Genomic DNA, 24,692 nt, shown 5'->3' on the forward strand with positions numbered 1-24,692 from the left:
TTGCTCACAAGTAATAGCTACAGTCTGAGTGCCTATTAAGGCATAGTTCCTCGAGTTTAAAAATGCTTAGGCCAGAGTAGCATAGGACAGTTTCAAAGCCAGTCATTAAGTGTGCACGTGCTCCTGTAGGGTTATAATCCTGTTTTCCTTACTTGGCAATATGATCTTACTGTTCCGTTTTTCTAACTCTTGTTCACAGGTGCTTGACAATGCTATTGAAACAGAAAAAATGATTGAAAAGTATGAGTCACTTGCCTCTGACCTTCTGGAGTGGATTGAACAAACCATTATTATCCTGAACAATCGCAAATTTGCCAATTCTCTGGTTGGGGTTCAACAACAGCTTCAGGCATTCAACACTTACCGCACTGTGGAGAAACCGCCCAAGTAAGATGCAGATTGGAATGCCTTACCGTTCATGTGGGAAGAGAGATGATGGCAGCCTCAGACCCCTGTTTTCTGACTTCCATGACCTCATCTCTTAATGAGCGCCTCTCCAGGGGCCTGTCTTGCTCCTTTTCATTTGACCCCAAGTGGCTGAGCTCTGTTACCAACCACGCCTTCTGTGAGCCTTCCCAGTAGTTTGTGCCCCTGGTATGCGTGATACTGATACCTGAGAATCCTAAGCAGTGGTACAGGTCTCCAGTTCCTTTTCCCAAACCCTTGTACCTGATGTGTTTCAGAACTCCTTACGCTCTGGATGGTAGAGAAGTAGCTGAGTACATGTATATTGTTTGTTACAAGACTCATAGTGGGCCTGAGACAGTAACCCATTGTCAGGCCTGCTGATAAGTCTGTAGCAAAGTGCGTAACTACGATGTGTTAAATAAAGACAGACAATAAATTGTTTTATATCTATCTGTTAGATCAGTTTTTGCTGTCCCCCAAATTGATTTTTGACTTCTTTTTGAAAATTCTAATTGTCAAATAAGGATTATGGACCTTATCCCTTCTTAGAGTTCGAAAGTCATTCCTCCTTTTTCTGTAACCCAGCTCAGTTGTAAATTCCTTGCTAAGGTCTCTGAAACCCATTGAAAGTCATTTGAAGTAATTCTTGCTGAATGTATCCAGCTGTGCTCTCTGAATGAAGTCCATCGTCCAGGATGTATAGTCTAAACCTTGAATGAAGTGATTAATAAAAGAGTTGTATTATGTCCCCCCAACTATAAATCTCAGTAGCAGCAACCAACCAACCCCACCAAAATTCCACAGTTGGGTGCATTTTGCGGTCTGTGATACCCAAAAACTAATGCACCGTGTTTTCTCTAACATGAGTTCCACATAAATCAGACCAGAGATAAATGGGTTTTAAAATTGTATGGCTGTCTGAAAGATTTTTTTCTCCAAAAGCAAATGAATTTCTCCCCTTGAAGGAACAACATATATATATATTTTTTCTTTTCCCCTGTACTTAGGTTTACTGAGAAGGGGAACTTGGAAGTGCTGCTTTTTACTATTCAGAGCAAGATGAGGGCCAACAATCAGAAGGTCTACATGCCCCGGGAGGGCAAGCTCATCTCTGACATTAACAAGGTAAAGCTGAGCCATTTGGTCCTGTGTGGGCCTTGACCTTCTGCAGGCTTCAGGTTCTAGGTCTTGATTGCTAGGAGGGCAGTCTGAAAGGGTCCATCCTGGCCTGCTGAACTGATGCGTGACAGAAGTGGCTTGGGTTTTGCAGGGTGTCAAGCAAATACTTGTGGGTTGATCTATCGGAGTTTTGGGAGGGAATGTTAGACTGTCAAACCAGTCTTGGTTCATTCTCTTTACCTTGTTACTCTCATCTGTCCAAGGCAGTCAACTCTAGCATATTTAAGTTGCAGAAGGGAAAACTCGAAACCTTATTTCATGTATCTGGAATCTCTAAAGGTTGGGGCTTAGGATTTTGGCTGTTTCTGTCAGAGAGGCCGTCCAGCAGTTTCCATTTCAGTCTGTTTTGTCTGTAATTACAGAATTTCACAGTGGGCATTATTTCCGGGTAGAAATTTGAAAAATCTAGAACTGTGGTCAGTTTTGTACATTTAGATTATTTTAAGTGGAATTTTTTTAATGTACGATACATTTCATAGAAATTAGTTAACTGTGAACGTTTGGTGAGGATTTGGAGCAAAATGCTCAGATGTGTGAATTAAAAAGAAGTAGCTCAAAAAAGAAGGTGGGTGGTCGTACCTGGCTGGCTCAGTTGGTGGACTGTGTAACTCTTGATCTTGGGGTCATGAGTTTGAGCCCCACATTGGGTATAGAGATTACTTAAATAAAATAAAAAAAAAAAAGTGGCTCAGGATGGGGTGAATAAGAGAGTCATAACATGATTTCTTTCTGAGAACTCATTTATCTTTTTTATGTGATCAGAGCTGTTGAAGGTAATTACTTTGTTTCCTCTCAAAGTAAGAGATTTATAATTGAGTTATGTTGCTCCTTATCTACACTGTTTTGTTTTCCAAATATAACACAGGACTTTCAGATATAGATAGGAAAGAGAGTTCCCATGAGGCTAAACAGAAAACTATTTCTTTTCTCAAGGCCTAAGAGTGAGGGTGGAAACGGGATTACTGAGAAGTACTAGCTGTTGACTGTAGCCGAGGAAAGTTCCTTGGACATTGCAGGAAACTGTCCCTTTTTTGCCTCTGTAGGCCTGGGAAAGACTGGAAAAAGCAGAACACGAGCGAGAACTGGCACTGCGGAACGAGCTCATCAGACAGGAGAAACTGGAACAGCTCGCCCGCAGATTCGACCGCAAGGCAGCTATGAGGGAGACCTGGCTGAGCGAAAACCAGCGTCTGGTGTCCCAGGTGCTGCTCTAGACCTCATTCGGGGACCTGCTCCCGGGGTCATCTAGAAACGTGGACCATCCCCGAGGGCTGCAGGACAGCTACTTATCAACACCCCCTGTTCTGAAGTAACTCGAGCCCTCTTGCTCACTTCCCATGAAGAGGATGTTTATCATTTCTGATGTCCTTGGTCTTCTGTTTATCTCACTGTTCGTAGATTTGGAAGCAGCTCAAGCAGAGTTTGTTTAGAGCCAGTGAGTGAGTGTGAACTGCTCACATTATGTAGTTTTTAGAGATTTCTCTTACCTTTCATCTTTGGCCATCTGATCCTTCAAGGCAGTTGGACTGGTCACGAAATAAGTAAAAGTAACTTCCCTTTCTCCTTGGGTTCACACAAACTGTCACCTGCTCCAGTCACAAAAGTATAAGGTGCTAGATACGCGCGTACACCCCTCTGTAAAATGAGAAGTTGCTGATTCGCTTTAGGGAGGGCATCTTAGCTCTAGCAGGGAGTGTTAAGTGTCCTAGGGAAGGCGGAGACCAGCAGCTGGCGGGGCTCAAGTCAGTGTGGCTGTAGGACCACCAGAGATTGTGTTCGAGATTCAACCTCAGTCTCTGTTTGTTCCAGTTGGATGGCTTTTTTATTTTGTGTTTGTGTGGTTTTTTTCTTCCCCCCATTTTTCTGTAGGACAACTTTGGTTTCGACCTTCCTGCAGTCGAGGCCGCCACGAAAAAGCACGAGGCCATTGAGACAGACATTGCCGCGTACGAGGAACGCGTGCAGGCTGTGGTCGCCGTGGCCAGGGAGCTCGAGGCAGAGAACTACCATGACATCAAACGCATCACAGCAAGGAAAGACAATGTCATCCGGCTCTGGGAGTACCTCCTGGAATTGCTCAGGGCCCGGAGGCAGCGTCTCGAGATGAACCTGGGGTTGCAAAAGATATTCCAGGAAATGCTCTACATTATGGACTGGATGGACGAAATGAAGGTAGAACTTGAGTGAGAGGAGGCCAGAGCTGATCCAGCAGGCCTTCTCCTTCCTGGCACCCCACCCCCTCCCCCACCGACCACACAGCGCCCAGTGTGCCCTAGCTGCCCACTCTCTAAAGCCACATTACCTGTGGGAAGACTCTTCGTTCAGGAGTTAGATGTGAGGTGTGAAAAAGGTGTATCGAAAACCAGTTCCATAGCCAGAGATGCGCTACAGTGATTTAGATTTAATTTAGGTCTGTCCCACAATAGGGAATCAATCAGATGATGGTTTTCTGTGTCTTTACTCTTGAGAGTTGAAGTAGCTTTCCATGTGATTGATCTGTGTGTGGGTGGCTCTCGTGGGGAAGGGGCCCAGGAAGATAACGTGGGCAGACGGGAGACTGGTAGCTAGTGTGGGTGGAGTGTGGGTCAGGAACCAGGCGACCCCAGTTCAGACGGTCAGCGCTGGAGCTGTGAAGTCTCCTTGAGCCTCCTTTCTTCGTTTTTAAGTTGGGATCGCTCTGACCACCTCCCTCTTCCGGTTACAGCCAGGATGAAGTGTGGTCACAGGTGTACACGCCATAGGATGGGCTGGTTGGAAATGGCTGCCGGTGCCAGTTTGTGCTTCCCCTTCCTTCACTGACAGCCTGAGCATAGACTTCCAAGCTTTCCTTCTGCCCAGGAAGAGACCTGCCGTTGTGCCAGAGGCCTGTGCCCGTTTGTGTTCTCTGCTGCGAGCGTAGAAGGCTCACCCGTGTCAAGCAGGCCCCCAGCTGGAAGGCATTTAGCTCCATAGCTGGAACAGAACAGGGCAGTCTGTAGACAGTACAGTGAAGCCCCCTTTTATCTCAGCATGCTGTGTTCCTAAGCTCGACCTTATGCGATGGATTTCTTCCTGGGATGTAAGCCCTCGTCTTTTGCTTAACCTCTTGAGCCGTTGCTGGCAGAGGGATAGGGTCACCTCCTCCCATCAGTTTGCCCTCTTACTGTCCCAGATTTATGATGTTCTCAAGTATGGTCTGTGTTGACCTTTCAAAGTAGAAATGTTCATAAAATCTAGCAGGGAGGCACTTTTCATTTTATAAATTATGTTGTACATTAAAGTTCCCAAAATTTGGGCCAGAAAGTTCTTTCAGAAGTAGGAGTGAAGTAGAAATTCCATCTGGAGAGGAAGTCAGATGAGGCCCCCACATTGAGCTGATGGAAGGAAGAAAAGAAAGTGTTAGTGGACTCAGACTTAAACCAAAGAAATTGCTCAGGCCCGTACCAAGCAGGAAGCCACCTGACCCTGTTTTTACTTGGTTCAAGATGTGGTTTGTAAGCTTTCAGCTAGATCCTTCTCCCAGTGACAATCTGAGTATTACTGAGGCACACCAGTAAGCTTTTAACTGAGGGAAACATCCATGGAAGGGGTCAGCAACTTAAGGGAGATTTATTTTTTAACTCTGCAATAACTACAGCATTTCTCTCTTCTCTTCTGGAATATTGTTGCTGCGGTGGTTTCTTCTTTGAGCCCCAGTTCACACGTCCTACCGGTTCCCCTGCTCCCTTTTTTTCTCTTCTGTTCTTAGTGTATTTTTGACCTGTTTATTCCAGGGGAGATGATCTTCAGTTTATTATGTCTCTCCTGATGCAGGCTTTTGGGTTTGTTTGGTTTTGTTCCAGTTTGCTTGTCCTTCTGCCCCCCTAGAGATGCAGGGAGGGTGGGGGGCTGGAGAGAGGGTGCAGCCGGGTTGCCGGCTCTCAGCTTGTCCAGAGAGTACGAGACACCAAAGTCAAGGTTCTCTGCACAGATGTGCCCTCTGTTTTCTCTGGTGCACAGGTGCTATTACTGTCTCAAGACTACGGCAAACACTTGCTCGGCGTGGAAGACCTGTTGCAGAAGCACGCCCTGGTCGAGGCGGACATTGGCATCCAGGCAGAGCGGGTGCGAGGTGTCAATGCTTCTGCGCAGAAGTTTGCAACAGACGGGGAAGGTAAGGATGGGCTGTTGCAGACCTTTCGTCCTCACCACCAGAGATCCATCTTTATAGAAGTAGATAAGTGGTGTGTGCCAGTGGGCATTTTGAAGTTTGTAGGTTCCCAGTGGCTTTGTCATGGATACACGAGCTGCAGTGGGGTGGCCTTCTGGGTACTTTTTAACTCTGCCAGGCTCTTCTGAAATGAACATGTGTTTCCGTTAAATACTCAAGTACTGCTTGGTTCTGCACGGCGACATTTGGCAGTCACACTTTGCCTAGATCACACTCCATGCATCCAGCGCCCTGGCGTGGCTGCTCAAACATCTCACAGCTCTCACATCTGGTCATACGTACCCTTGTTTAAAGGATGTTTGGAAGGATTTGGTTGTGTTCCTTATACTTGAGAAACGAACGCAGCTGATCTTTTTCTTATGATTTATGTGCTTTTTTGGTTCATAAATGACCACTTTGTACTTGGGGCAAAAAGATAACACTTATCATTGCCTCCCACCCACCCACCCATGTCCAGGCAAGGCCCTGGAAGGTTCTCCATTGTCTTATAACATGGCCCTGCACTGAGAATGGAACTGGTAATCTGGCGGTGAGAAAACGAGTGTAACTCACTACTTGCAAACAAGCAGGGACCTGTGCTTTAGCCGTCAGACTCCCACATTTCTTCCTTGCATTAAACAGGTTACAAGCCCTGCGACCCTCAGGTGATCCGAGACCGCGTGGCCCACATGGAGTTCTGTTATCAAGAACTCTGCCAGCTGGCGGCTGAACGCCGGGCTCGTCTGGAAGAGTCCCGCCGCCTCTGGAAGTTCTTCTGGGAGATGGCCGAAGAGGAGGGCTGGATACGGGAGAAGGAGAAGATCCTGTCCTCCGACGATTACGGGAAGGACCTGACCAGCGTCGTGCGCCTGCTGAGTAAGCACCGGGCGTTCGAGGACGAGATGAGCGGCCGCAGTGGCCACTTCGAGCAGGCCATCAAAGAAGGTGAAGACATGATCGCAGAGGAGCACTTTGGGTCCGAGAAGATCCGAGAGAGGATCCTTTACATCCGGGAGCAGTGGGCCAACTTGGAGCAGCTCTCGGCCATTCGGAAGAAGCGCCTGGAGGAGGCCTCCCTGCTGCACCAGTTCCAGGCGGATGCCGATGACATCGATGCGTGGATGCTGGACATCCTCAAGATCGTCTCCAGCAACGATGTGGGCCACGACGAGTACTCTACACAGTCTCTGGTCAAGAAGCACAAGGACGTGGCGGAGGAGATCGCCAACTACAGGCCCACCATCGACACGCTGCACGAGCAGGCCGGTGCCCTCCCCCAGGAGCACGCCGAGTCTCCGGACGTGAGGGGCAGGCTCTCGGGCATTGAGGAACGGTACAAGGAGGTGGCAGAGCTGACGCGGCTGAGGAAGCAGGCACTGCAGGACACCCTGGCCTTGTACAAGATGTTCAGTGAGGCTGATGCCTGTGAGCTCTGGATCGACGAGAAGGAGCAGTGGCTCAACAACATGCAAATCCCAGAGAAGCTGGAGGACCTGGAAGTCATCCAGCACAGGTGAGCGGGTGCGCTGCCGATGGTGTCGGGGCCACCAGCTGCCCCCCGTTACCACCCGTGACCAAGGAGGTGAGTACCCTGTTGAATTGCCTTTCCAGATTCGAGAGCCTTGAACCGGAAATGAATAACCAGGCTTCCCGGGTCGCCGTGGTGAACCAGATCGCACGGCAGCTCATGCACAGCGGCCACCCAAGCGAGAAAATCAAAGCCCAGCAGGACAAACTCAACACGAGGTGAGCGTGCAGCTTGCAGTGTGCTGGCTCCCTGTGTGTCGGCCCAGGGAGGGCGGGGTCCCTGGCGGAGCCTTGCTGTCAGGAATTTTCCACACGGGGTCACTGATAATATCACCCTAATGTCACAGCATTGGCATCTGCCTTTCAACATACCCTGGTTTTGCAAGAAGTGTCTTTGGGGTGATGTCATTCAAGGCATCCTGGCACCTGCCTGTCCCCACATCAGAAGTTAAGGTGTTAGTGTGAGGCCTGTACCCAGTGTGGACCATGGCATCAAGGTGGCACTGCTCCTGTCCCTTTTGAGATGATTTCTGGAACAGAATTTTAGCATGTTTTAGACGTATTTGGAGAGTGGAAGTCCTGATAATCGAGTTAGACCTTTGTCCTGGTGTTATCTTTCTGTTGAATAAACACATTTGAATAGCTTGTGGTGGCCTCGGTTCTGAAGATGACTGTCAGGCATTTTGGGTTTGGAAAATATTCATTAGCTGCAGTTCAGGGATAAGAAAAATCCGCATGGCAGAAATGCAGTTACGGAAAAGTAACTGATTCTGTGGGACAGATGTGCGGTCCACACTGGAGTTCCTTGAACAAGTGCCTCTTCATGTCAGGCTTTTTCCATATTATGTCTCGTCTCTGAGGTGTTTTGATGATAATTTGGTATACATACGCTGAGTGAGATGATTTTCCAAAAAGCATTTATTTTCCTAGCAGAGATGGAGAGAAAACATGACAGCTTTGACCTTGACTGTTAATGTCACTGTGTAGCCGTGAGCTGTCAGCCTGTCTCTGACAGGGCTGTGTCCGTGCCCTTGTGCTTACAGGTGGAGTCAGTTCCGAGAGCTGGTGGACAGGAAGAAGGACGCTCTTCTCTCTGCCCTGAGCATACAGAACTACCACCTCGAATGCAATGAAACCAAATCCTGGATTCGAGAGAAGACCAAGGTCATCGAGTCTACCCAGGACCTGGGCAATGACCTGGCCGGCGTCATGGCCCTGCAGCGCAAGCTGACCGGCATGGAGCGGGACCTGGTGGCCATCGAGGCGAAGCTGAGCGACCTGCAGAAAGAGGCCGAGAAGCTCGAGTCTGAGCACCCCGACCAGGCTCAGGCCATCCTGTCTCGGCTGGCCGAGATCAGCGACGTGTGGGAGGAGATGAAGACCACACTGAAAAACCGCGAGGCCTCCCTGGGAGAGGCCAGCAAGCTGCAGCAGTTCCTGCGGGACCTGGACGACTTCCAGTCCTGGCTGTCCCGGACCCAGACGGCCATCGCCTCTGAGGACATGCCCAACACCCTTACCGAGGCAGAGAAGCTCCTCACGCAGCACGAGAACATCAAAAACGAGATCGACAATTACGAGGAGGACTACCAGAAGATGAGGGACATGGGCGAGATGGTCACCCAGGGACAGACCGACGCCCAGTACATGTTTCTGCGGCAGCGGCTGCAGGCCCTGGACACTGGGTGGAACGAGCTGCACAAAATGTGGGAGAACAGGCAGAACCTCCTCTCGCAGTCACATGCCTACCAGCAGTTTCTTAGGGACACGAAGCAGGCCGAGGCCTTCCTTAACAACCAGGTACTGCTCCTCACTTGCCTTTGCGTCCTCCCCGGTACAGCAGGTCCTGCTTGCCCCTTGAGGCTTTCTAGCCAGGCTGCTGCTTCAGAGCACCCTGGGTGGAAACAGGGGTAATTGAGAGGCTTCTTACCCTCTGCCTGCCAGGGCACTGAAAGCCATCACAGCGTAGGGGATGGGCGCTGAAGGTTCCTGCGGCACTGTCTTCCCTGCAGAGTACCGTTCCGTTTCAGCCGCTTTCGAGGATCTCTTATGTTCATGGCATGTCCTCATAGTATTGCATTACATTGGCCAAACTCTGTAAGGCAGAGATCCAGTTCGATGATCTGAAAGGTACAGTGAGGGAGGGTTTTTTGTTTGTTTTTTTATTTGTTTGCTTGGGGTTTTTTGTTTTTGTTTGTTTTTTGTGGGGGAACTAAGTGGTTCTGTGTTCCTTGCCCCAGAAGAGTCAGGGAGTTCACCCAATGACACAAGGCAGAAACTAGAGAAAGAAAAAGGCTGAAGATGGTGGCCAACATCAGGGTTGTTAATCTTTTCAAGAGAGAGTTTGAAGAGTATGTTCCCACTGGGCAGTGGGCACATGAGAGGACCCTGGTGGCTGATGCACAAAGCATTGCTTGGTTTCCTTGCCGACTTTGGGAAAAAGTTTAGCCATTGAACCATTTAAGGAAATTTCATACCTTACGGGGTACAACTAGGTTTTTTCCCTCCCAGCCTCTTGTTTTCTCTGATTCGGTAGATTATTTAAGTACAATGGAGCAAGCATTATGAGGTATGTGTTGCATGGAAACTTAGGACATAGGAAAGGTAGCTCGTGTTATTCTGAAAACGGGTCGTATTTCATGGTGTTTCATCCTGCTCTCATTTTGGTTGTCTCTCTTTGAAAAAGGAGTATGTTCTGGCCCACACTGAAATGCCCACCACCTTGGAAGGAGCTGAAGCAGCTATTAAAAAACAAGAGGACTTCATGACCACCATGGACGCCAATGAGGAGAAGATCAATGCTGTTGTGGAGACGGGCCGGAGGCTGGTGAGCGACGGGAACATCAACTCGGATCGCATCCAGGAGAAGGTGGACTCCATCGATGACAGGTACGGCGCTCCGGCTCCTGAGGGAGTCTGGCACCCTGGGACTCCCAGGCCTCTGAAGCATTAGCCACAAGTCCTTGGGACTGTGAGTATGAATTTCCAAGTGGGCAGGGTCTGGACAGCTGGTAAACTTTAATCTACCTACCACAGAAAATCAGTGAGCAGCACATGACTGCCTGGAAGTGTGGTTCTCATGGTCAGGCGTGGACAGGTGTCCACAAAAGAAAAGAAACCCCGAGAAGCCGTACTAATACTTAATCAAAGATTTATAAGAGCCGTGATGCCAATTAGCAATCAGGTGTAAGCCATACCCTTCAAGAGCTGATGGGTGTAGCCTGTCACGTGATGGGGCCCCGAGAGTCACACTTCCCCAGCTAAGCCCACATTCACCTTCATCCACGCCAGACTCCTCTGAAGCCTTTCAGGAGGAAGTGGGGAGGCACGGCGAAGTTTGCTTATCCTGAGTACCTGGCAGAGCCACAAAGGAGCATTATCAGGCCCTTCTCAGAAAATTGGCTTGGATAATGCCGTAATAGGATTTTTTCATGATGAGAGAAAAGCCCCTTTCCTCTTCTGCCAAGGCATCTCCAAGATTTGATGCCTTCTTTTATTTTTGTTTTCTCAAGTATTTGCAGTTAGGATTTTTCTCCCTGACTGAAGGCCAGTGTACTCTGTTTGCAACCCTCATTCTCACCCTGCCTTGCCTGTTCCTGAAGTGGGAGGTCATGGCAGGTCAGGGTTTGGATGCACCAGGACAGGTGGCTCTGGTCTGGCCAGTTGCATCCTGGTTTAGCCCGTCTGGGTCAGTCTCTGGCCTCTGTTCTACCCGATCTTCTGTGGTCCCAGTTTGGGCTGGATTTAAGGGCTCATTGTGAAGCTGATGTCATCGACAGACAGGCTTCTTTCCTGGCTTTCAAGTACAGTGGAAAGGAAGAACTTCTTGCTGAGAATGTTTCCTTGCTTACGATATCCAAGAGGGTCTCCTGGGACCCTGAAATTTTTATGATACGGAGTGAAAGGGGGAATTACTCCCTCCCCGTGAAGACTGAGGTTTTGGCTTTAGCACTTCCAAGCGTTTTCAACTGATTCAGAGCCTCAGCCATATCTTCGAAGAGTGCTACTGTGGAATAGGATATAACGTATATTATCATTTCGTATCTGTTGCTCTTCAAACTACAAAAAAGAAAAAAAAAAATCCAGCAAACCCTTGAGTGAGTGTGAAAAACAAAGATTAGGCAAGGTATTGTTAACTTAGAGAAAAAGAATTTCCTTTCTTCCTAATGTTCAGTCTTGAGTTATTTTGTGCATACAGCACATCATGCTCGTCTGTGTTAGACGCGTACAGCTGGTTTCCTGAGGGCTGACTTGGCCGTTAGGGACACGTGCTTCCAGGCAGGCGTGCAGCTGCCTTGCGCTTTGCTGCGTGTGTTCATACATCCCCTGGTGCTGCAGCTGTGAGGGGTTTTTGGAAGCAGGTGATGTTGTCAAGACTGGAGACTCCTGGACAGGAGAGAACGTTTCAGCAGCCCTCCGTTGTGGTTTAACCTTCCTTTTGCCCTTGACTCGGAGCCTGGGCTCCTGGGGTTCCAGAGCCGCCTTAGGATTTCTGTTGAAGAAGAAATGGAGCATATTATCCATAAACAAAAGAAAGATGGAAGGGGGAGGGGGCTTTCCATGGATCAGCCCTCAGGACGACTACATTTTCCTCAGCTCGTGTTCACTGAATTCTGGTTTCACTTTCATATCCTCAGAGGCCTCCCGATCAGAAACTGACCCCAGAGGATTCTTGTCTGTTATCAAAATACACAAACATGTGAGTTCCAGGTGCTGCGGGGCCATAAGCTAAGTGAATATCTGAACACTCAGATCTAATCCCCTGTCCAGAAACATTCTGATGCTCTTGTAAAGCTGTTTTCATAAAACACAAAATCGTTATCACGTGCTTACGTTCTGGAAATCTTGTCGACTACCACTGAGTTTGTCGAAATGAAAAAATACTAGAACAAAGACACTGGCTCTTAACAGATGTGGGTGGGGTGCGAGTGACCTTTAAAGTGCTCATGCCTGGGTGGAAAGGAGCCTGCTGTCCAAGCCCGCCCCAGGGCGTGCGAATGGGTGAGCTTCCTGGCTCGAAAGAAGTTCCAGCCACAGTGTAGTCCTGGGAGAGCAAGGAAACGGGATCCGGCTTCGTAGAGCCAGACCCCATCTCCCAGGGGAAAACGCTTTGGTAGTATCCATCTGTTTTACTCAGGTACCTGTGGTTCTTGACTTTTTACAAGAACCAGAGTGAGACCTAGCATCTGCCTCAGTTTGAAGTAGCTTCCGAGTCTTATACAGGGGTAGAGGGTGAGAAATGGAAATAAAGCAACAGAGTTAACCTTGCCCCAAACAAAGAACACCCTTAGGACTGTAGGAAACTACGGCCAAGTTTTAGAAGGTCCTTCCCTATAATTAAATCCACGATCCAGCTTGAAAGGCCTTCCCCAAACGCCATTGGTTGCTGCCGCTGGTGAACAGTGAAGCCCCACTCACTTGTCTCAAGGGTTCTCTGAGTCAGCAACAGGTGTGCTGCCCCTGTAGCTGTTTTTCACACTGCAGAGCGTGCCCTTGAGACGCCATCACCGTGCTCTCTCGGAGATCTGTGTCATTTGGATATGGGGCCCCACGTCACCGTTTGGCCTTTCCCTTCTAACTGGTCCCACTAGAAGAGAGAGACTGCCCGGCCAGAAATCTGTTGGGCATGTGTGAGGGTTGACTGTGTAAGCTACCGTCAGGATTCTGTCTGGTTGTGTTTCTGCGTGGGAAGACTTCTCAGACAGTGTTTGAATTATTTTTATTTCCACCATTGCCATGAGCTTCAAGGGTGCGTGTCCTGTTGTAGCTGCCAGTTTCTGATCCCTCCTCGCCTTCTGAGCACTTGGGTGTGACACTGTGGAAGGGACCTGGGTCTCTTATTGAAGACCTTTGACTAAAGGCAGGACCTGCATTTTCGTGCCTGACTCCAAATTACCTTCCTCCTGAAGATTGGCTTTTTATCTTCTTACAACCCCTACAAATAGTGACTGGAATTTGAGGTTTGGGAGCTTAAACTTTTTTTGGACATTCCTTCCCCACCCACATTTTTAGACAGTAATTCCTTTAGCCCCAATTCACTAACAGTCTTTAAATAAATTTTTTTCAAATTTTTGGTATCTGAGAAAGGGTATCAATGCCGTGAAGAGGCTTTGGCCTTTATTTTTTGTTGTCATAAAAGAAATAGAATGTTAAAAATGTTGGGGAAGAAGCTACAGCCTTTAATCTTAGCCCTGGCACGTTTTAGTTTCTGCTTTCCGATCTGTGCCTTGGGGTTTTATGCCCTTGAACGTGCATATACTATTTCCATTTAGCATTATTTAAGAAATATTTTTCTATTTTTGCGTTTTACCTAAGTGATATAAAAATACTAAGGTCCCTTTTCCCGAAGCTATGAAACCTCTTTCAACTAAAAAACATTAGAAAGTGATTATGCGTGTCTAGCATATACCTGGCAGTATTATTTCCACTCGTATTATTCTAGTTGTTCTGTAGGCACTGACGCCCTGTAGGAGCAGAGAGCATTTCCCTTCGGTTCCCCAGGCAGATGACGGCTGCTGTGTTGCCACAATCAGTTTTGCCAGCATTCACTGAGGGCTGGTGTCACCCACTGTGTCACTGTAAGCTCGCTCTTGCTCCCGAGGAAGGTTCTTAAAGGTCAGACAGCAGCTGGTGCCCCCTGAGCTGCTCGTGGCATCGTAGAGAGTCAGAGGTTGTGTTCTTCCTCATCCCTCCATGGGGGCCCAGCAAGAGAGACCTTGCCCAGGCACATGGAGCAAGAAATTGCTTTGAGACTCAGAATGAAAACCCAGCCTCCTCATCTGCCCCAGTTAATACCCTTCACTTAGGCTGCCTGGCTGGCTTAGGTTCCTCAGGAATATCGGGGAAGCCGTGTTAGGGCACTGCTGCTTGGCCCTCGGTGTGGCGGAGCACCTCCCTGTTGCCGCAGAACTGTGTCAAGGCCATCCTTCCCACGGCATTCCCGGCATGCCCATAGCTGCTCTTCACCGTCTCTGGTGGAGAACCTAAGCCACTGGGCGCTTGAAGGAAGTGCGCTGCGGAGTTCTGGTACCGCGACAGTGTGTGTGAAGAAGCCCTGAGTACAGCATTTGGGCTGGGGAGCCGGCACCCCATTTCCCTTGTCACTCCCCAAGCTCAGCAGCTCTTACCTGTTCTTAGGAATTTTTTCTTGAGGTTTCGTGCTTCAGCTTCATTCAACCTTGATTATCTTTATCCATTAATAAAGAGTGGGATCTAGTAGGTAGGTAATCTCACAGGTCTCAAAATTTTCATTCTTGATTCACTGTTGTTTGAGGGGACTTTTTCTCAAGGTGGGAAAATATCTATCTAGGAGACATTAATTTAAAGCCAGTTATATGGTTATCTATATTTTCTTAGCCACAGTTGTCACCCCAGTTTCTTGAAGATGAGTTTCAGATTCTCCTGCAGTGCCGTAGATGGGGACTTGTACACAGTGCATGCTCACATTTTTTCCCCGAGCGCCAGATTAGCAAGGCCTGGATTTATGTGGTTCGTTTGAGACCATCCTCTGCCAGTTGTGTGGCGTGGACAGGGGCTTTGGTGTCTCATACTGTGGCTTACTCATTTGGAGGATGCTAAATTCTCTCACTTGTCTTTTTGACATAATGAGAACTGTAGAAGCAAACTGCTTTTATCATATGTAGATACCCAGGAAAGACATTGAGTTGTAAATTCAGTCTTTCAAGATTCTGTATTTCCTTTTTTAAAAGTAATTTTTTATTATTGTTTCAACAGACATCGGAAGAATCGTGAGGCAGCCAGCGAGCTTCTGATGAGATTGAAGGACAACAGGGATCTTCAGAAATTCCTGCAAGATTGTCAGGAGGTATGTCTCCCGTCAGCCCCTCCCTCCCTTTCTTCTAAGGAGAGCGAGAGCATTTGGCAGAAGAGCCCTTGGGATTATAAAATTAACTGAGGCCCAGAAATTCATTTCTAGCTGAGCCAGTATGTCACCTCATCAGTTCTCTAGCCTGCAAGCTACAACTTAGAGTAACTAGATTCTTCTAATCTAGAATAGTCTGGAATCCTGCTGTCCATTACAGTGGACCCTAGCCATATGTGGCTATTTTGCTTTAAATTAATTAGAATTAAATAGAATTCAGAATGTAGTTCTTCCACCATACTTGGTGTATTTTAAGTGCTCAGTAGCCAATTGTGATTAGCAGCTGCCATATTGGACAGTGTGGGTGTGGAACATCCCCATCGTCGAAGACAGTGTGATACCCTAGAACGTTTACTTAATAGCATGTTGTAAGTGAGAAGGAAGGAACTAAGAGGAACAGGACTGGCTACCCAGGTAAGAAGCAAAGATTTAAAAAATACGGACTGAGTTTCTTACTCACTGAAGACCTTGGAGTATCCATCTTTCAGGTTCCTTGAATACGTGTCTAACATGCCAGGAGCAGCAGTTCTGATTTCAGACTCCTGAGTTTTTTTAACATGTGGTATTAATCTAATGATTCTCTTACTATTTCATGCTCCCCTGATACGTGCATAAACAAACTTGGAAAACTAAAGTTAGCTAGAAAAATGCAGTCTTTCTGCAAGCTAGCTGAAAAGCATCTGGCTGCCTTCACATGTTCATGAGTTCATGAGCACATCGCATTTTTCTCTCTGCCAGAGAACAACACTGAGACTCCGTCCTCTCTGGTTTATTGGGTTAAATCCCCTTGGAGGCAAAATTGGGATGAAGGATATCCAAATGAAGCTGCAGGGCCCTTTTGGGAGGGGCATTGGTGGGTGTGGGGACGGGATCCGGTCGTGCGTGAAGAACGTGACTGAAATCATCACAACACCTTGCCTGCAAACACATGGCTGCATGTTAGAAGAAATACAGCCCTACTAGCAGTCGTGTTAGAGTGTGTGATAAGCGATCCTTCATGTCCGTTCTGCTGTCTCACTGTGAATCTTGCAGTATGCTCTAGCAGGTTAAGCTTCAGAAAGCAAGCCCCTAAACTGCGTAGGTTAGGGTCTGTCAGCTTCCTGTGCCACTCTCATGAATCTGGATCTGTGAGGGATTTGCCTGGAGCCAGACAGGCTGAAGACAGGAGTGCTTCTTCACATGACAGCGAGCATCAATAACCCATTTGGATTGGATGCTCACTTAGAGAGGTATTCGTGTCCCCCAGACAGGACTTAGAGGAGAGTAATGGGATCTGAAGTTAGCTGTGTAGGGGTGCATGTTGTTCCACAGTGTATACTCAGTGACTCTTTAGTCCTGGATGAATCAGGAGCTGTTTGCAGCCTGGCCTTTGCCTTTGACACGTTGGTGGTCCCTGTATTATCCCTTGATGGTTCCCTTGTAGTACTGTGGATGACTCATTTTAACCTCAGGGCATCCTAGGGGGAGGACGGAGTCAATAGGATTCCATACTCTGGCTTAGAAGGCAAGTTTAATGAAATGAAATTCATGGACCTCAACAAGGTGAAACCTAGGCTAAATTTGGGGGAAAGAATGCCAGAAAAAGAGCAGGAGGTGAGGAGACAAGAGGAACCCTTGAGAGAAACCCAAATGAAGTTTTCCCGTTTTCCATTTATACATGTGTGGATTCATAAGTAGAAATGTGTAGGGAAGGTAAGTGGATAAAATGATAGTCCTTCCCAGTGGAATCACAGGAAATCGTCTTACTGGGTTGTCAGATCTTCGTTACTACTTGTTTCAGGTTAGCACTGTTGGTTATAAGGAGTTCACTTCTCACCACGCACCAGTTGACTGTTGGACGTGCCTCAAGGGCTCAGTCCTGCCGTGATGTCCCCTCACAGCATGCAGAAAGGTTCTGGCCGCCGGTTGAGTCCTGGGAATGATGTGCAGGTCTCTTTATGCCTGCTCTGCTAAGTCTTCCTGGTTCAGCCTTTCTTTCCTGGAGCCTCATGAAAAGTTAGTACAGCCATAGGATCTGCTGGGGTTGCCGTCTCTCCCACCTCAGCACGTAGAGTTTCCGTGGGGTGACAGAATATAGGTCAGGTTTGGAGGCTTCAAAACCTTTGGTATAGAAGAGCAAGCAGAGGGGAGGTGTGTAGTGTTCTTTGGCTGTGAACTCTGCATCATTCAGCCTCATTAAAATACATACCCTTTTTAAGTGTCCGACTCTTGATTTCGGCTCAGGTCATGATTTCAGCGTCATGAGACTGAGTCCCAAGTCAGGCTCTACACTGGGCATGGAGCCTGCTTAAGATTCTCCCTCTCCTTCTGCCCCTCCCCCCTTCTTTAAAAAAATTAAATTTAAGGGTACCCTTTAAGCCAGGATCTCTGAGCATGGAGTTTGTGTATGGACCAGCTTTGCATTTGAAAATCTAGTATGCTTCGAGAAACTTCCATAGTACCCACAGGTCAGATTTAGTACCATTGCCGGCTATGGGTATTGTCCAAAGTCTCGGGAATCCAAATTGTCTCCCCGGTCCCTTCCCCGTGGGTGCCTTGGCTAGAGCAGGCTTGGGTTGTGAGATCTGCCTTTGTTGCCACTCCCTGTAACCACTGCCCGGAGGGAGAAATTTACTGCAGGGGCCCCCTATTCCCTGTTGTAGATGGGGCTATAAAGCACATCACAGTTTTTGTAGCGGGATTTCAATGTAGTGAATTCCTGAAAAGTGATTTAGAAGTTACTGCTTTTCTGTTTTATTCCCTCACACCATAGGGAAACAACATTCAGAAACTGAAGGGTTTTTTTTTAAAAGGGCAGTATAACTAGACTTGTGTGGCACAAGGGATCGCAAGTTCCATTGCTTTGCTCTGAGCTTGATTCAGTGATCAAAGCATTTTTCCTATCCTTTTCCAGTGTTCTTTTCTGCAGAGAATGAGTATATTCTTAAATGACCTTTGCAAATGCCCACAAATAATAACTGTAGTTCTGATTGCAGAATGCTGATGAAGGGCTGATGAACTAGCAAGTTCCATAGCTCCATTTCATTGTGCTGTAGCGCATGGGGCTTTATCTGTAGGATGATGTGTTCCGCAAAGAGCAGATTTGTTTATAAGCCTCTGATTTTTATGTAGCTCTTTTTTTTTTTTTTTTAAATCTCTCTGGGTAGGTGGTTATGAATAGCAAAAATATGTGAATGTCCTTTGCACTTTGGATTAATGCCTTCTATTGTGTTTAATCTGTGTGCATGAAGAAGACGGGGCAAGTTTTACCATTTGGTTTCCTTTTAACCTCTTTCCCCCTTGGACTGAATGAATTGGCCATAGTAATTCAGATTTTAGCTACCCAGATAACTGGAAAAAAGGTGATTCTTTTAAAGTAGGAAATGTAGTGTTCCTATTGTTATGTAACCAATCTATATAGTCCTAGCTTACAAAGGGGTATATGAGATTTACTGGTTTTTCACCTCGATAAAGAATGACAACAAAAGATCTCAGTACCTTTTGCTTTCTACCCCCACCCCTCTCCTGCGTGGTGGGTGAATATGCTGAGAAAGGTAGACATGGTGCCTGGGAATTTGCCCATATTCAGAGCCAGAGGTGCTCCTGTGACATGCATCACCCTCCTTGACCTCGTTTTCAAAGAACAGACTTTCTGTTGTTTAAACAAATTTATGGGGAAGCCTTTCCCAGCAGCAGAGTGTGAGTAAATGGCCTTGCAAATGTTGGTCCTGTGAGAGAAGGTTCTCTATGTCATTTCTAAACCTTGGAGATTGGACCATGGAGAGTCTGGGGTGCAGATTTGTTGTGGCAGCAACTGGTGCCACAAAAGTGGGCTTCTCCTGGTCACACAGGAGAAGGGACATGGTCTCTGAAGACCTTTGGTTGTAGGCTGATCCTACATTCCTTTGTGTATCTTTCTCTTAGGCAAACAAAAAGCTCTTCCCGGTTTAGTGCTGTGTATGGGGTAGGAATTAGGACCTGGCCTGGCCAACTGCAGGCAGTAAGGAGCCCAGAGAATTGGGATGAAAGCCAGCAAGGGAAGCGTGTCCAGGGCCTGGGGCTGGGCTGACTCCCACCCTTGGCCTCATGAGAGAACTCCTTTCTCAGATCTGTCAGCAGCTGGCCGGCTTTGTGAGCCTTTGCAGAGTATAGATCCAAGGAGACATGTTGGGTCTCAAAATCAAGTCCTGGGGAGTGTTCTTGGTCTGAATGGAAGGCTCTTTAGAGAAATAGAGGCTATAGAAAAAGAGGTGAGGGTGATTCAGCCTTTGAAGGAAACTTAAAGAGGGCATCGTTGTTGCTTTACTCCTACAGTGAACAAGTTATTTATGCTTCTGGCATTCCCATAGATACGCTGTGAAGGGAAGGGAGGGATAAAAGAGTGGGGGGTTTTGTGTTTGGTCTTTTTTATATATAATAGAAAACTAAAAGAGTAAAAAGATTACCAAATAGAGTAAAAGGCAGTTAATCATGATTAACATGGTATAGCTGGCACAAGTATTTGGAAGAGAAAGAAGATTGTGACTTGGACTGGTTAGGGCAGAATTTTAAACACAAGCCTTTGGGGGGAAGGCTGGTTACGCGTGCCAAACACTTTGAAAGCTGGCTCGGAGCGCTCTTGTACTTCTGGATTTAACGTTAGATGCATACTTTGGAGCATGGCTCAGGTACATCTCCCATACAATGGAGATAACCTGTCATGACGGGTCAGGGTTGTAAAGTAAATGTTTGGTTGTCTGTTGACATGGAAACGTGCAGTATGCATAGTACAACATAACACAACTCTTTCCAGGCAGAAAAAAGGCTGATGTCTGTGATCACAATCTCTGAAACCTTTCTGATTTTTGTTTTTCCTAGCTATCTCTCTGGATCAATGAAAAGATGCTTACCGCCCAGGACATGTCTTACGACGAAGCCAGAAATCTGCACAGTAAATGGTTAAAACATCAAGCATTTATGGCAGAACTTGCATCCAACAAAGAATGGCTTGACAAAATTGAGAAGGTGAGAAATTAAAATGTTTGATGAGGCTCCTGTTTCGTTTTTTGTTTTTGTTTTTTTTTTTAAAGATTTATTTATTTATTTATTCGACAGAGGTAGAGACAGCCAGGGAGAGAGGGAACACAAGCAGGGGGAGTGGGAGAGGAAGAAGCAGGCTCCCAGAAGAGCAGGGAGCCCGATGCGGGGCTCGATCCTATAACGCCGGGATCACGCCCTGAGCCGAAGGCAGACGCTCAACCGCTGTGCCACCCAGGCGCCCCGATGAGGCCCCTGTTTCTGTGGTGTGGCCATGGCATGAGAGTGACCCGGTGAAAGTGAGCTCCTCTCTTTAGCATGGACTCTCGCCTTTTTGAGTCCTGTCTGATCCCGTACAGAAGTTACACAGCCTGGAGCAGTCCCTCTCCCACCTACCAGTTCCTGACTTTGACTCGGTAGAAGGGAGAAAAGCAGAAAACCCAGCCAGGTGTGGTGCAGAACACTTGATTTGTCTTTTAGTGAGCACTAGTTCGGTTTCTGTTTTGTTTCTCACCTACTACAGATAATGGGCTGTGAGCCCCCTGGACAGAGTCGCCACTCTCTTGATCCTATCACATATTCTGGAATGTGAGAGGCTGATGATTTGCACAGAATTTAGAAATATTTTGTATTTTTTAAAAATCTTCTCAATTTTTCTTCAGTGACCAGGCACTATAATAACCTAAAATGTATTATTTTGGCACAGGGAGATTCTGTGCAGCATAACTGAACATGAACGTGAAGTTCCCCACCTCCCCTCTTCTCTTTCTCAGACTTTTTATAAAGATTTTATTTATTCATTTGACAGAGCATGAGCAGGGGTGAGGGAGCAGAGGAAAGGGGCAGAGGGAGAGGGAGAAGCAGACTCCCCACTGAGCGGAGAGCCCGATTCGGGGCTCCATCCCAGGACACCGGGACCATAACCTGAGCTCTGAAGGCAGATGCTTAACAGCCTGAGCCACCCGGGTGCCCCCTTGTTTCAGACTCTTAATGGTTAAAATAATGTGTTGGGGTCTTTGGGGCCGAGTGGGGGGGATGAAATCTGCCGTCATGAGCACTTCCCGCTGCCCCCTATGGAACTGTTTCAGCATGCCGTGGTCACTTCTTGCTGAACTCTTGAAAGCCGTGTAGTGTACATAGACTAGGCCCTTGTCCATTTTATTAAGCGGTAACCTTATGTGGAAAGGCTCTGTAGGTTGAATGAATAGGTAGATCACAGATTAAATACTTTAGGGTTGGTCTTCACAGTGACCTTTGTTCCCTAGCAAACTGTATTTATTTATGTTTTCCAGGAAGGAATGCAGCTGATTTCAGAAAAGCCTGAGACGGAAGCTGTGGTGAAGGAGAAACTCACTGGTTTACATAACATGTGGGAAGTCCTTGAATCCACCACCCAAACCAAGGCCCAGCGGCTCTTTGATGCAAACAAGGCCGAACTTTTCACCCAGAGCTGTGCAGATCTGGACAAATGGCTGCACGGCCTGGAGAGCCAGATTCAGTCTGATGACTATGGCAAAGACTTGACCAGCGTCAACATCCTGCTTAAAAAGCAACAGGCAAGTGCACCAGGGGACCACATACTTGGGCCTCTTTCTCTTTTCTTGACGTCGTCTTTATAGACTTAACTCGCCCACCATGTTCTCAACCACCTGTCTTCTGTGTGAAGGGGTTTTAACCCAGCAAAATGTTTGTCCTGACAGCATCAGTGGACACCACTAGAATCAACTGGAAAGACACAGTACTAGTAGAATATTGGGTGTCTGTGCATGGGAATACTTTTTCTTATTGTCATCATCTTAGTTGAGAGATAATAGTACCATTTAACAGTTGAGTAAATATTCACTTCATTCATGTCTGCAGTTTACACGAAGGAAAGCAATCCTGTTCTCATACTTTGCTGTATAACGTCTAGGAGGTACATGTTAGTTATCTGAGTTGGTCAGGGTACTTTTTAGATAATAAAAGAGATTTATTTACTTATTTTGGGGACATCCTGGTAGTGCATTCTAAAGGCAAATGAATTTACCTTAAATTTTGAGAAAACAGCTTCCATGAAGTTGAGAAAGCAGGTTGGTGGCAGAATCTTCCAGTGGCTTCCCTGGCTGGGTTTGCAATGTGTGGACAAGTCCCCAGCCCCACAGTTGTGCTTAGAACCAGTCACTGTGGAAGTGTCTTTGCCGAGTGCTGAGGCCTGTTTCTTCAAAGTGATACCCACCCTTCCTTTTGCTAAGTGATGTGGTTATTTGGCTACCTTACTATGCATTAAGGAGTTTTGTTAAGGGTGGATTTTACTCATGGCTGTTTACTTCCCTATCTAAGAAAGGAGTCCATTTATTCCTAGGTGCAACCCCCTGTCTCTTAGCCATCAGTAGGTGTTATTCTCAATGTGATGTTTTCCTGAGTGAGACTCCCCCTGCTTTCACTTCCGCTCATTCTCCTCCTGTAAATAAGCAATTAGCATGTTTTCACCTCATAATCTGGTATTAAGAAAAAATAATCAGCCTTCTAATTGAAAAAATTGAGAGAAGGTGGAAATATTAGCTATTCTCTTTGCCTAAAAGAACTCGAACCTTAAGACATTATTGATGGTTAACATGGGTTTCCAACATCATTATGGCTTCTGAACAAGCAGATGAAGACTGTCCTTTCCCCATAATTAATTCTTATTTGTCTTGTTATTTGCCTTCTAAGTTCCTGGATGAACTTGAATGTTGTTCCTGAGTTAAAAAATCCTGGAAAGGGTGGTACCTGGGTGGCTCAGTCGGTTAAGCGTCCGATTCTTGATCTCAGCTCAGGTCTTGATCTCAGGATCGGGAGTTCAAGCCCTATGTTGGATACCATGCTGAGCATGGAACCTACTTTAAAAAAGCCGGGGCGGGGGTGGGGGGGAGCCTGGTTGCTCAGTTGTAAAGCATCTGCCCTCGGCTCAGGTCACGATCCCAGGGTCCTGGGATTGAGCCCCACATCGGGCTCCCTGCTCAGTGGGGAACCTGCTTCTCCCTCTCCCACTCCCCCTGCTTGTGTTCCCTCTCTCGCTGTGTCTCTCTCTGTCAAATAAATAAAAAATCTTAAAAAAAGAAATCCTGGAAAAGGATTGATCGGTAGTTTGATATAGATGTTAAGAGTCCCTTCTTAGACTCTCCGTTATATAAATTTATACTCAGTCTTCCCTTTTGGCCAGTGCCCAAAGCATTTTATAGGACTGTGTGTCTCCCATGTCTCTAGTGTGACACACTTGATGTTTTCTGCCCTCAGATGCTGGAGAACCAAATGGAGGTGCGGAAGAAGGAGATCGAGGAGCTCCAGAGCCAGGCCCAGGCCCTGAGTCAGGAGGGGAAGAGCACCGACGAGGTGGACAGCAAGCGCCTCACCGTGCAGACCAAGTTCATGGAACTGCTGGAGCCCTTGAACGAGAGAAAGCATAATCTGCTGGCCTCCAAAGAGATCCATCAGTTCAACAGGGATGTGGAAGACGAGATTGTAAGTAGACCTTCAGCACGCAAGGGGCCTTTCCATAAGCTTCCTCATCTGTCCTGCCGTCAGTCGTGTTCTCACTTCTTTGTTGGACTCACTTCGGGCCATGTTGGTGAGCTGGGTTATCGAAGCCTACGCTTTTATGTATCTACACGAAACGCAACTCCATTGTTTTCTTTGATTTTCTAAAGATGTTCTAGGGTTTTAATCCCCCTAGAATAGTAGTTTTAAAAATAAATTAAGGGCGAGGACTTGCAGTGAGTCCAGCAGTGAGGATGAAGTAGCGTCTGAAAGCCCAGCCCTCACCTTGTACCTTGGGCAGCCCTTCCCAGTGGGGTCACACACCCCTCTCTTGGGCTGACCTCCCTGCTGATCCTCTGCTGCACTTGTTTGCATCAAATATTTGTTCTTTTTGAGCAGTCCTGACCACCTAAATTTACAATTCTTTCCAGTTGTGGGTTGGAGAGAGGATGCCTTTGGCAACTTCCACGGATCATGGCCACAACCTCCAGACTGTGCAGCTATTAATAAAGAAAAATCAGGTAAGCGTTTCTGCTTGGGCTAGCTCAGTCAGATGAATAATTGCTCCAGACTGCAGGGCAGAGAGTGCGAGAGAGCACTGTTTCCCCCTGGTGCTCGCGGAACAGCCTGCTGTCACGGCTCAGCAAGCCTCTGTTTCCCCCGCTCCCACAGACGCTCCAGAAAGAGATCCAGGGACACCAGCCTCGCATTGATGACATCTTCGAGAGGAGCCAAAGCATTGTCACCGACAGCAGCAGCCTCAATGCTGAGGCCATCCGGCGGAGACTCGCTGACCTCAAGGAGCTGTGGGGCCTCCTCATCGAGGAGACCGAGAAGCGCCACAGGCGGCTTGAGGAGGCGCACAGGGCCCAGCAGTACTACTTCGACGCGGCCGAGGCTGAGGCGTGGATGAGCGAGCAGGAGCTGTACATGATGTCTGAGGAGAAGGCCAAGGTGAGAGAGGTTTCCAGCCCTGCCCTGGAGAGCCTCAGACTCCCGCCCCGAGCTTGTTCTCTGCTGGTGACTGTGTGTTTGTGA

At 47.4% G+C, this 24,692-nt stretch overlaps 1 protein-coding gene across 3 annotated transcripts in view; it reads left to right on the top strand.

Annotated features, from left to right (window-relative positions):
* SPTBN1 (spectrin beta, non-erythrocytic 1) overlaps positions 1–24,692 on the top strand; it is a 190,345-nt gene that overhangs the window by 139,426 nt on the left and 26,227 nt on the right. For all 3 annotated transcript variants that reach the window (XM_045787980.2, XM_087863401.1, XM_045787982.2), the window contains 15 exons: positions 200–387; positions 1,416–1,533; positions 2,631–2,789; positions 3,457–3,759; positions 5,566–5,719; positions 6,398–7,268; positions 7,367–7,501; positions 8,326–9,082; positions 9,969–10,171; positions 15,017–15,107; positions 20,001–20,147; positions 21,452–21,715; positions 23,415–23,639; positions 24,086–24,175; positions 24,327–24,608. In XM_045787980.2, the coding sequence (XP_045643936.1) occupies positions 200–387; positions 1,416–1,533; positions 2,631–2,789; positions 3,457–3,759; positions 5,566–5,719; positions 6,398–7,268; positions 7,367–7,501; positions 8,326–9,082; positions 9,969–10,171; positions 15,017–15,107; positions 20,001–20,147; positions 21,452–21,715; positions 23,415–23,639; positions 24,086–24,175; positions 24,327–24,608 (3,987 nt within the window). The remainder of the gene's footprint in view (positions 1–199; positions 388–1,415; positions 1,534–2,630; positions 2,790–3,456; positions 3,760–5,565; positions 5,720–6,397; positions 7,269–7,366; positions 7,502–8,325; positions 9,083–9,968; positions 10,172–15,016; positions 15,108–20,000; positions 20,148–21,451; positions 21,716–23,414; positions 23,640–24,085; positions 24,176–24,326; positions 24,609–24,692) is intronic.

The sequence above is a fragment of the Ursus americanus genome, chromosome 7 (genome assembly GCF_024610735.1).
Source record: "Ursus americanus isolate L20-20 chromosome 7, mUrsAme1.1.p, whole genome shotgun sequence".
NCBI classification, from domain to species: Eukaryota; Metazoa; Chordata; class Mammalia; order Carnivora; family Ursidae; genus Ursus; species Ursus americanus.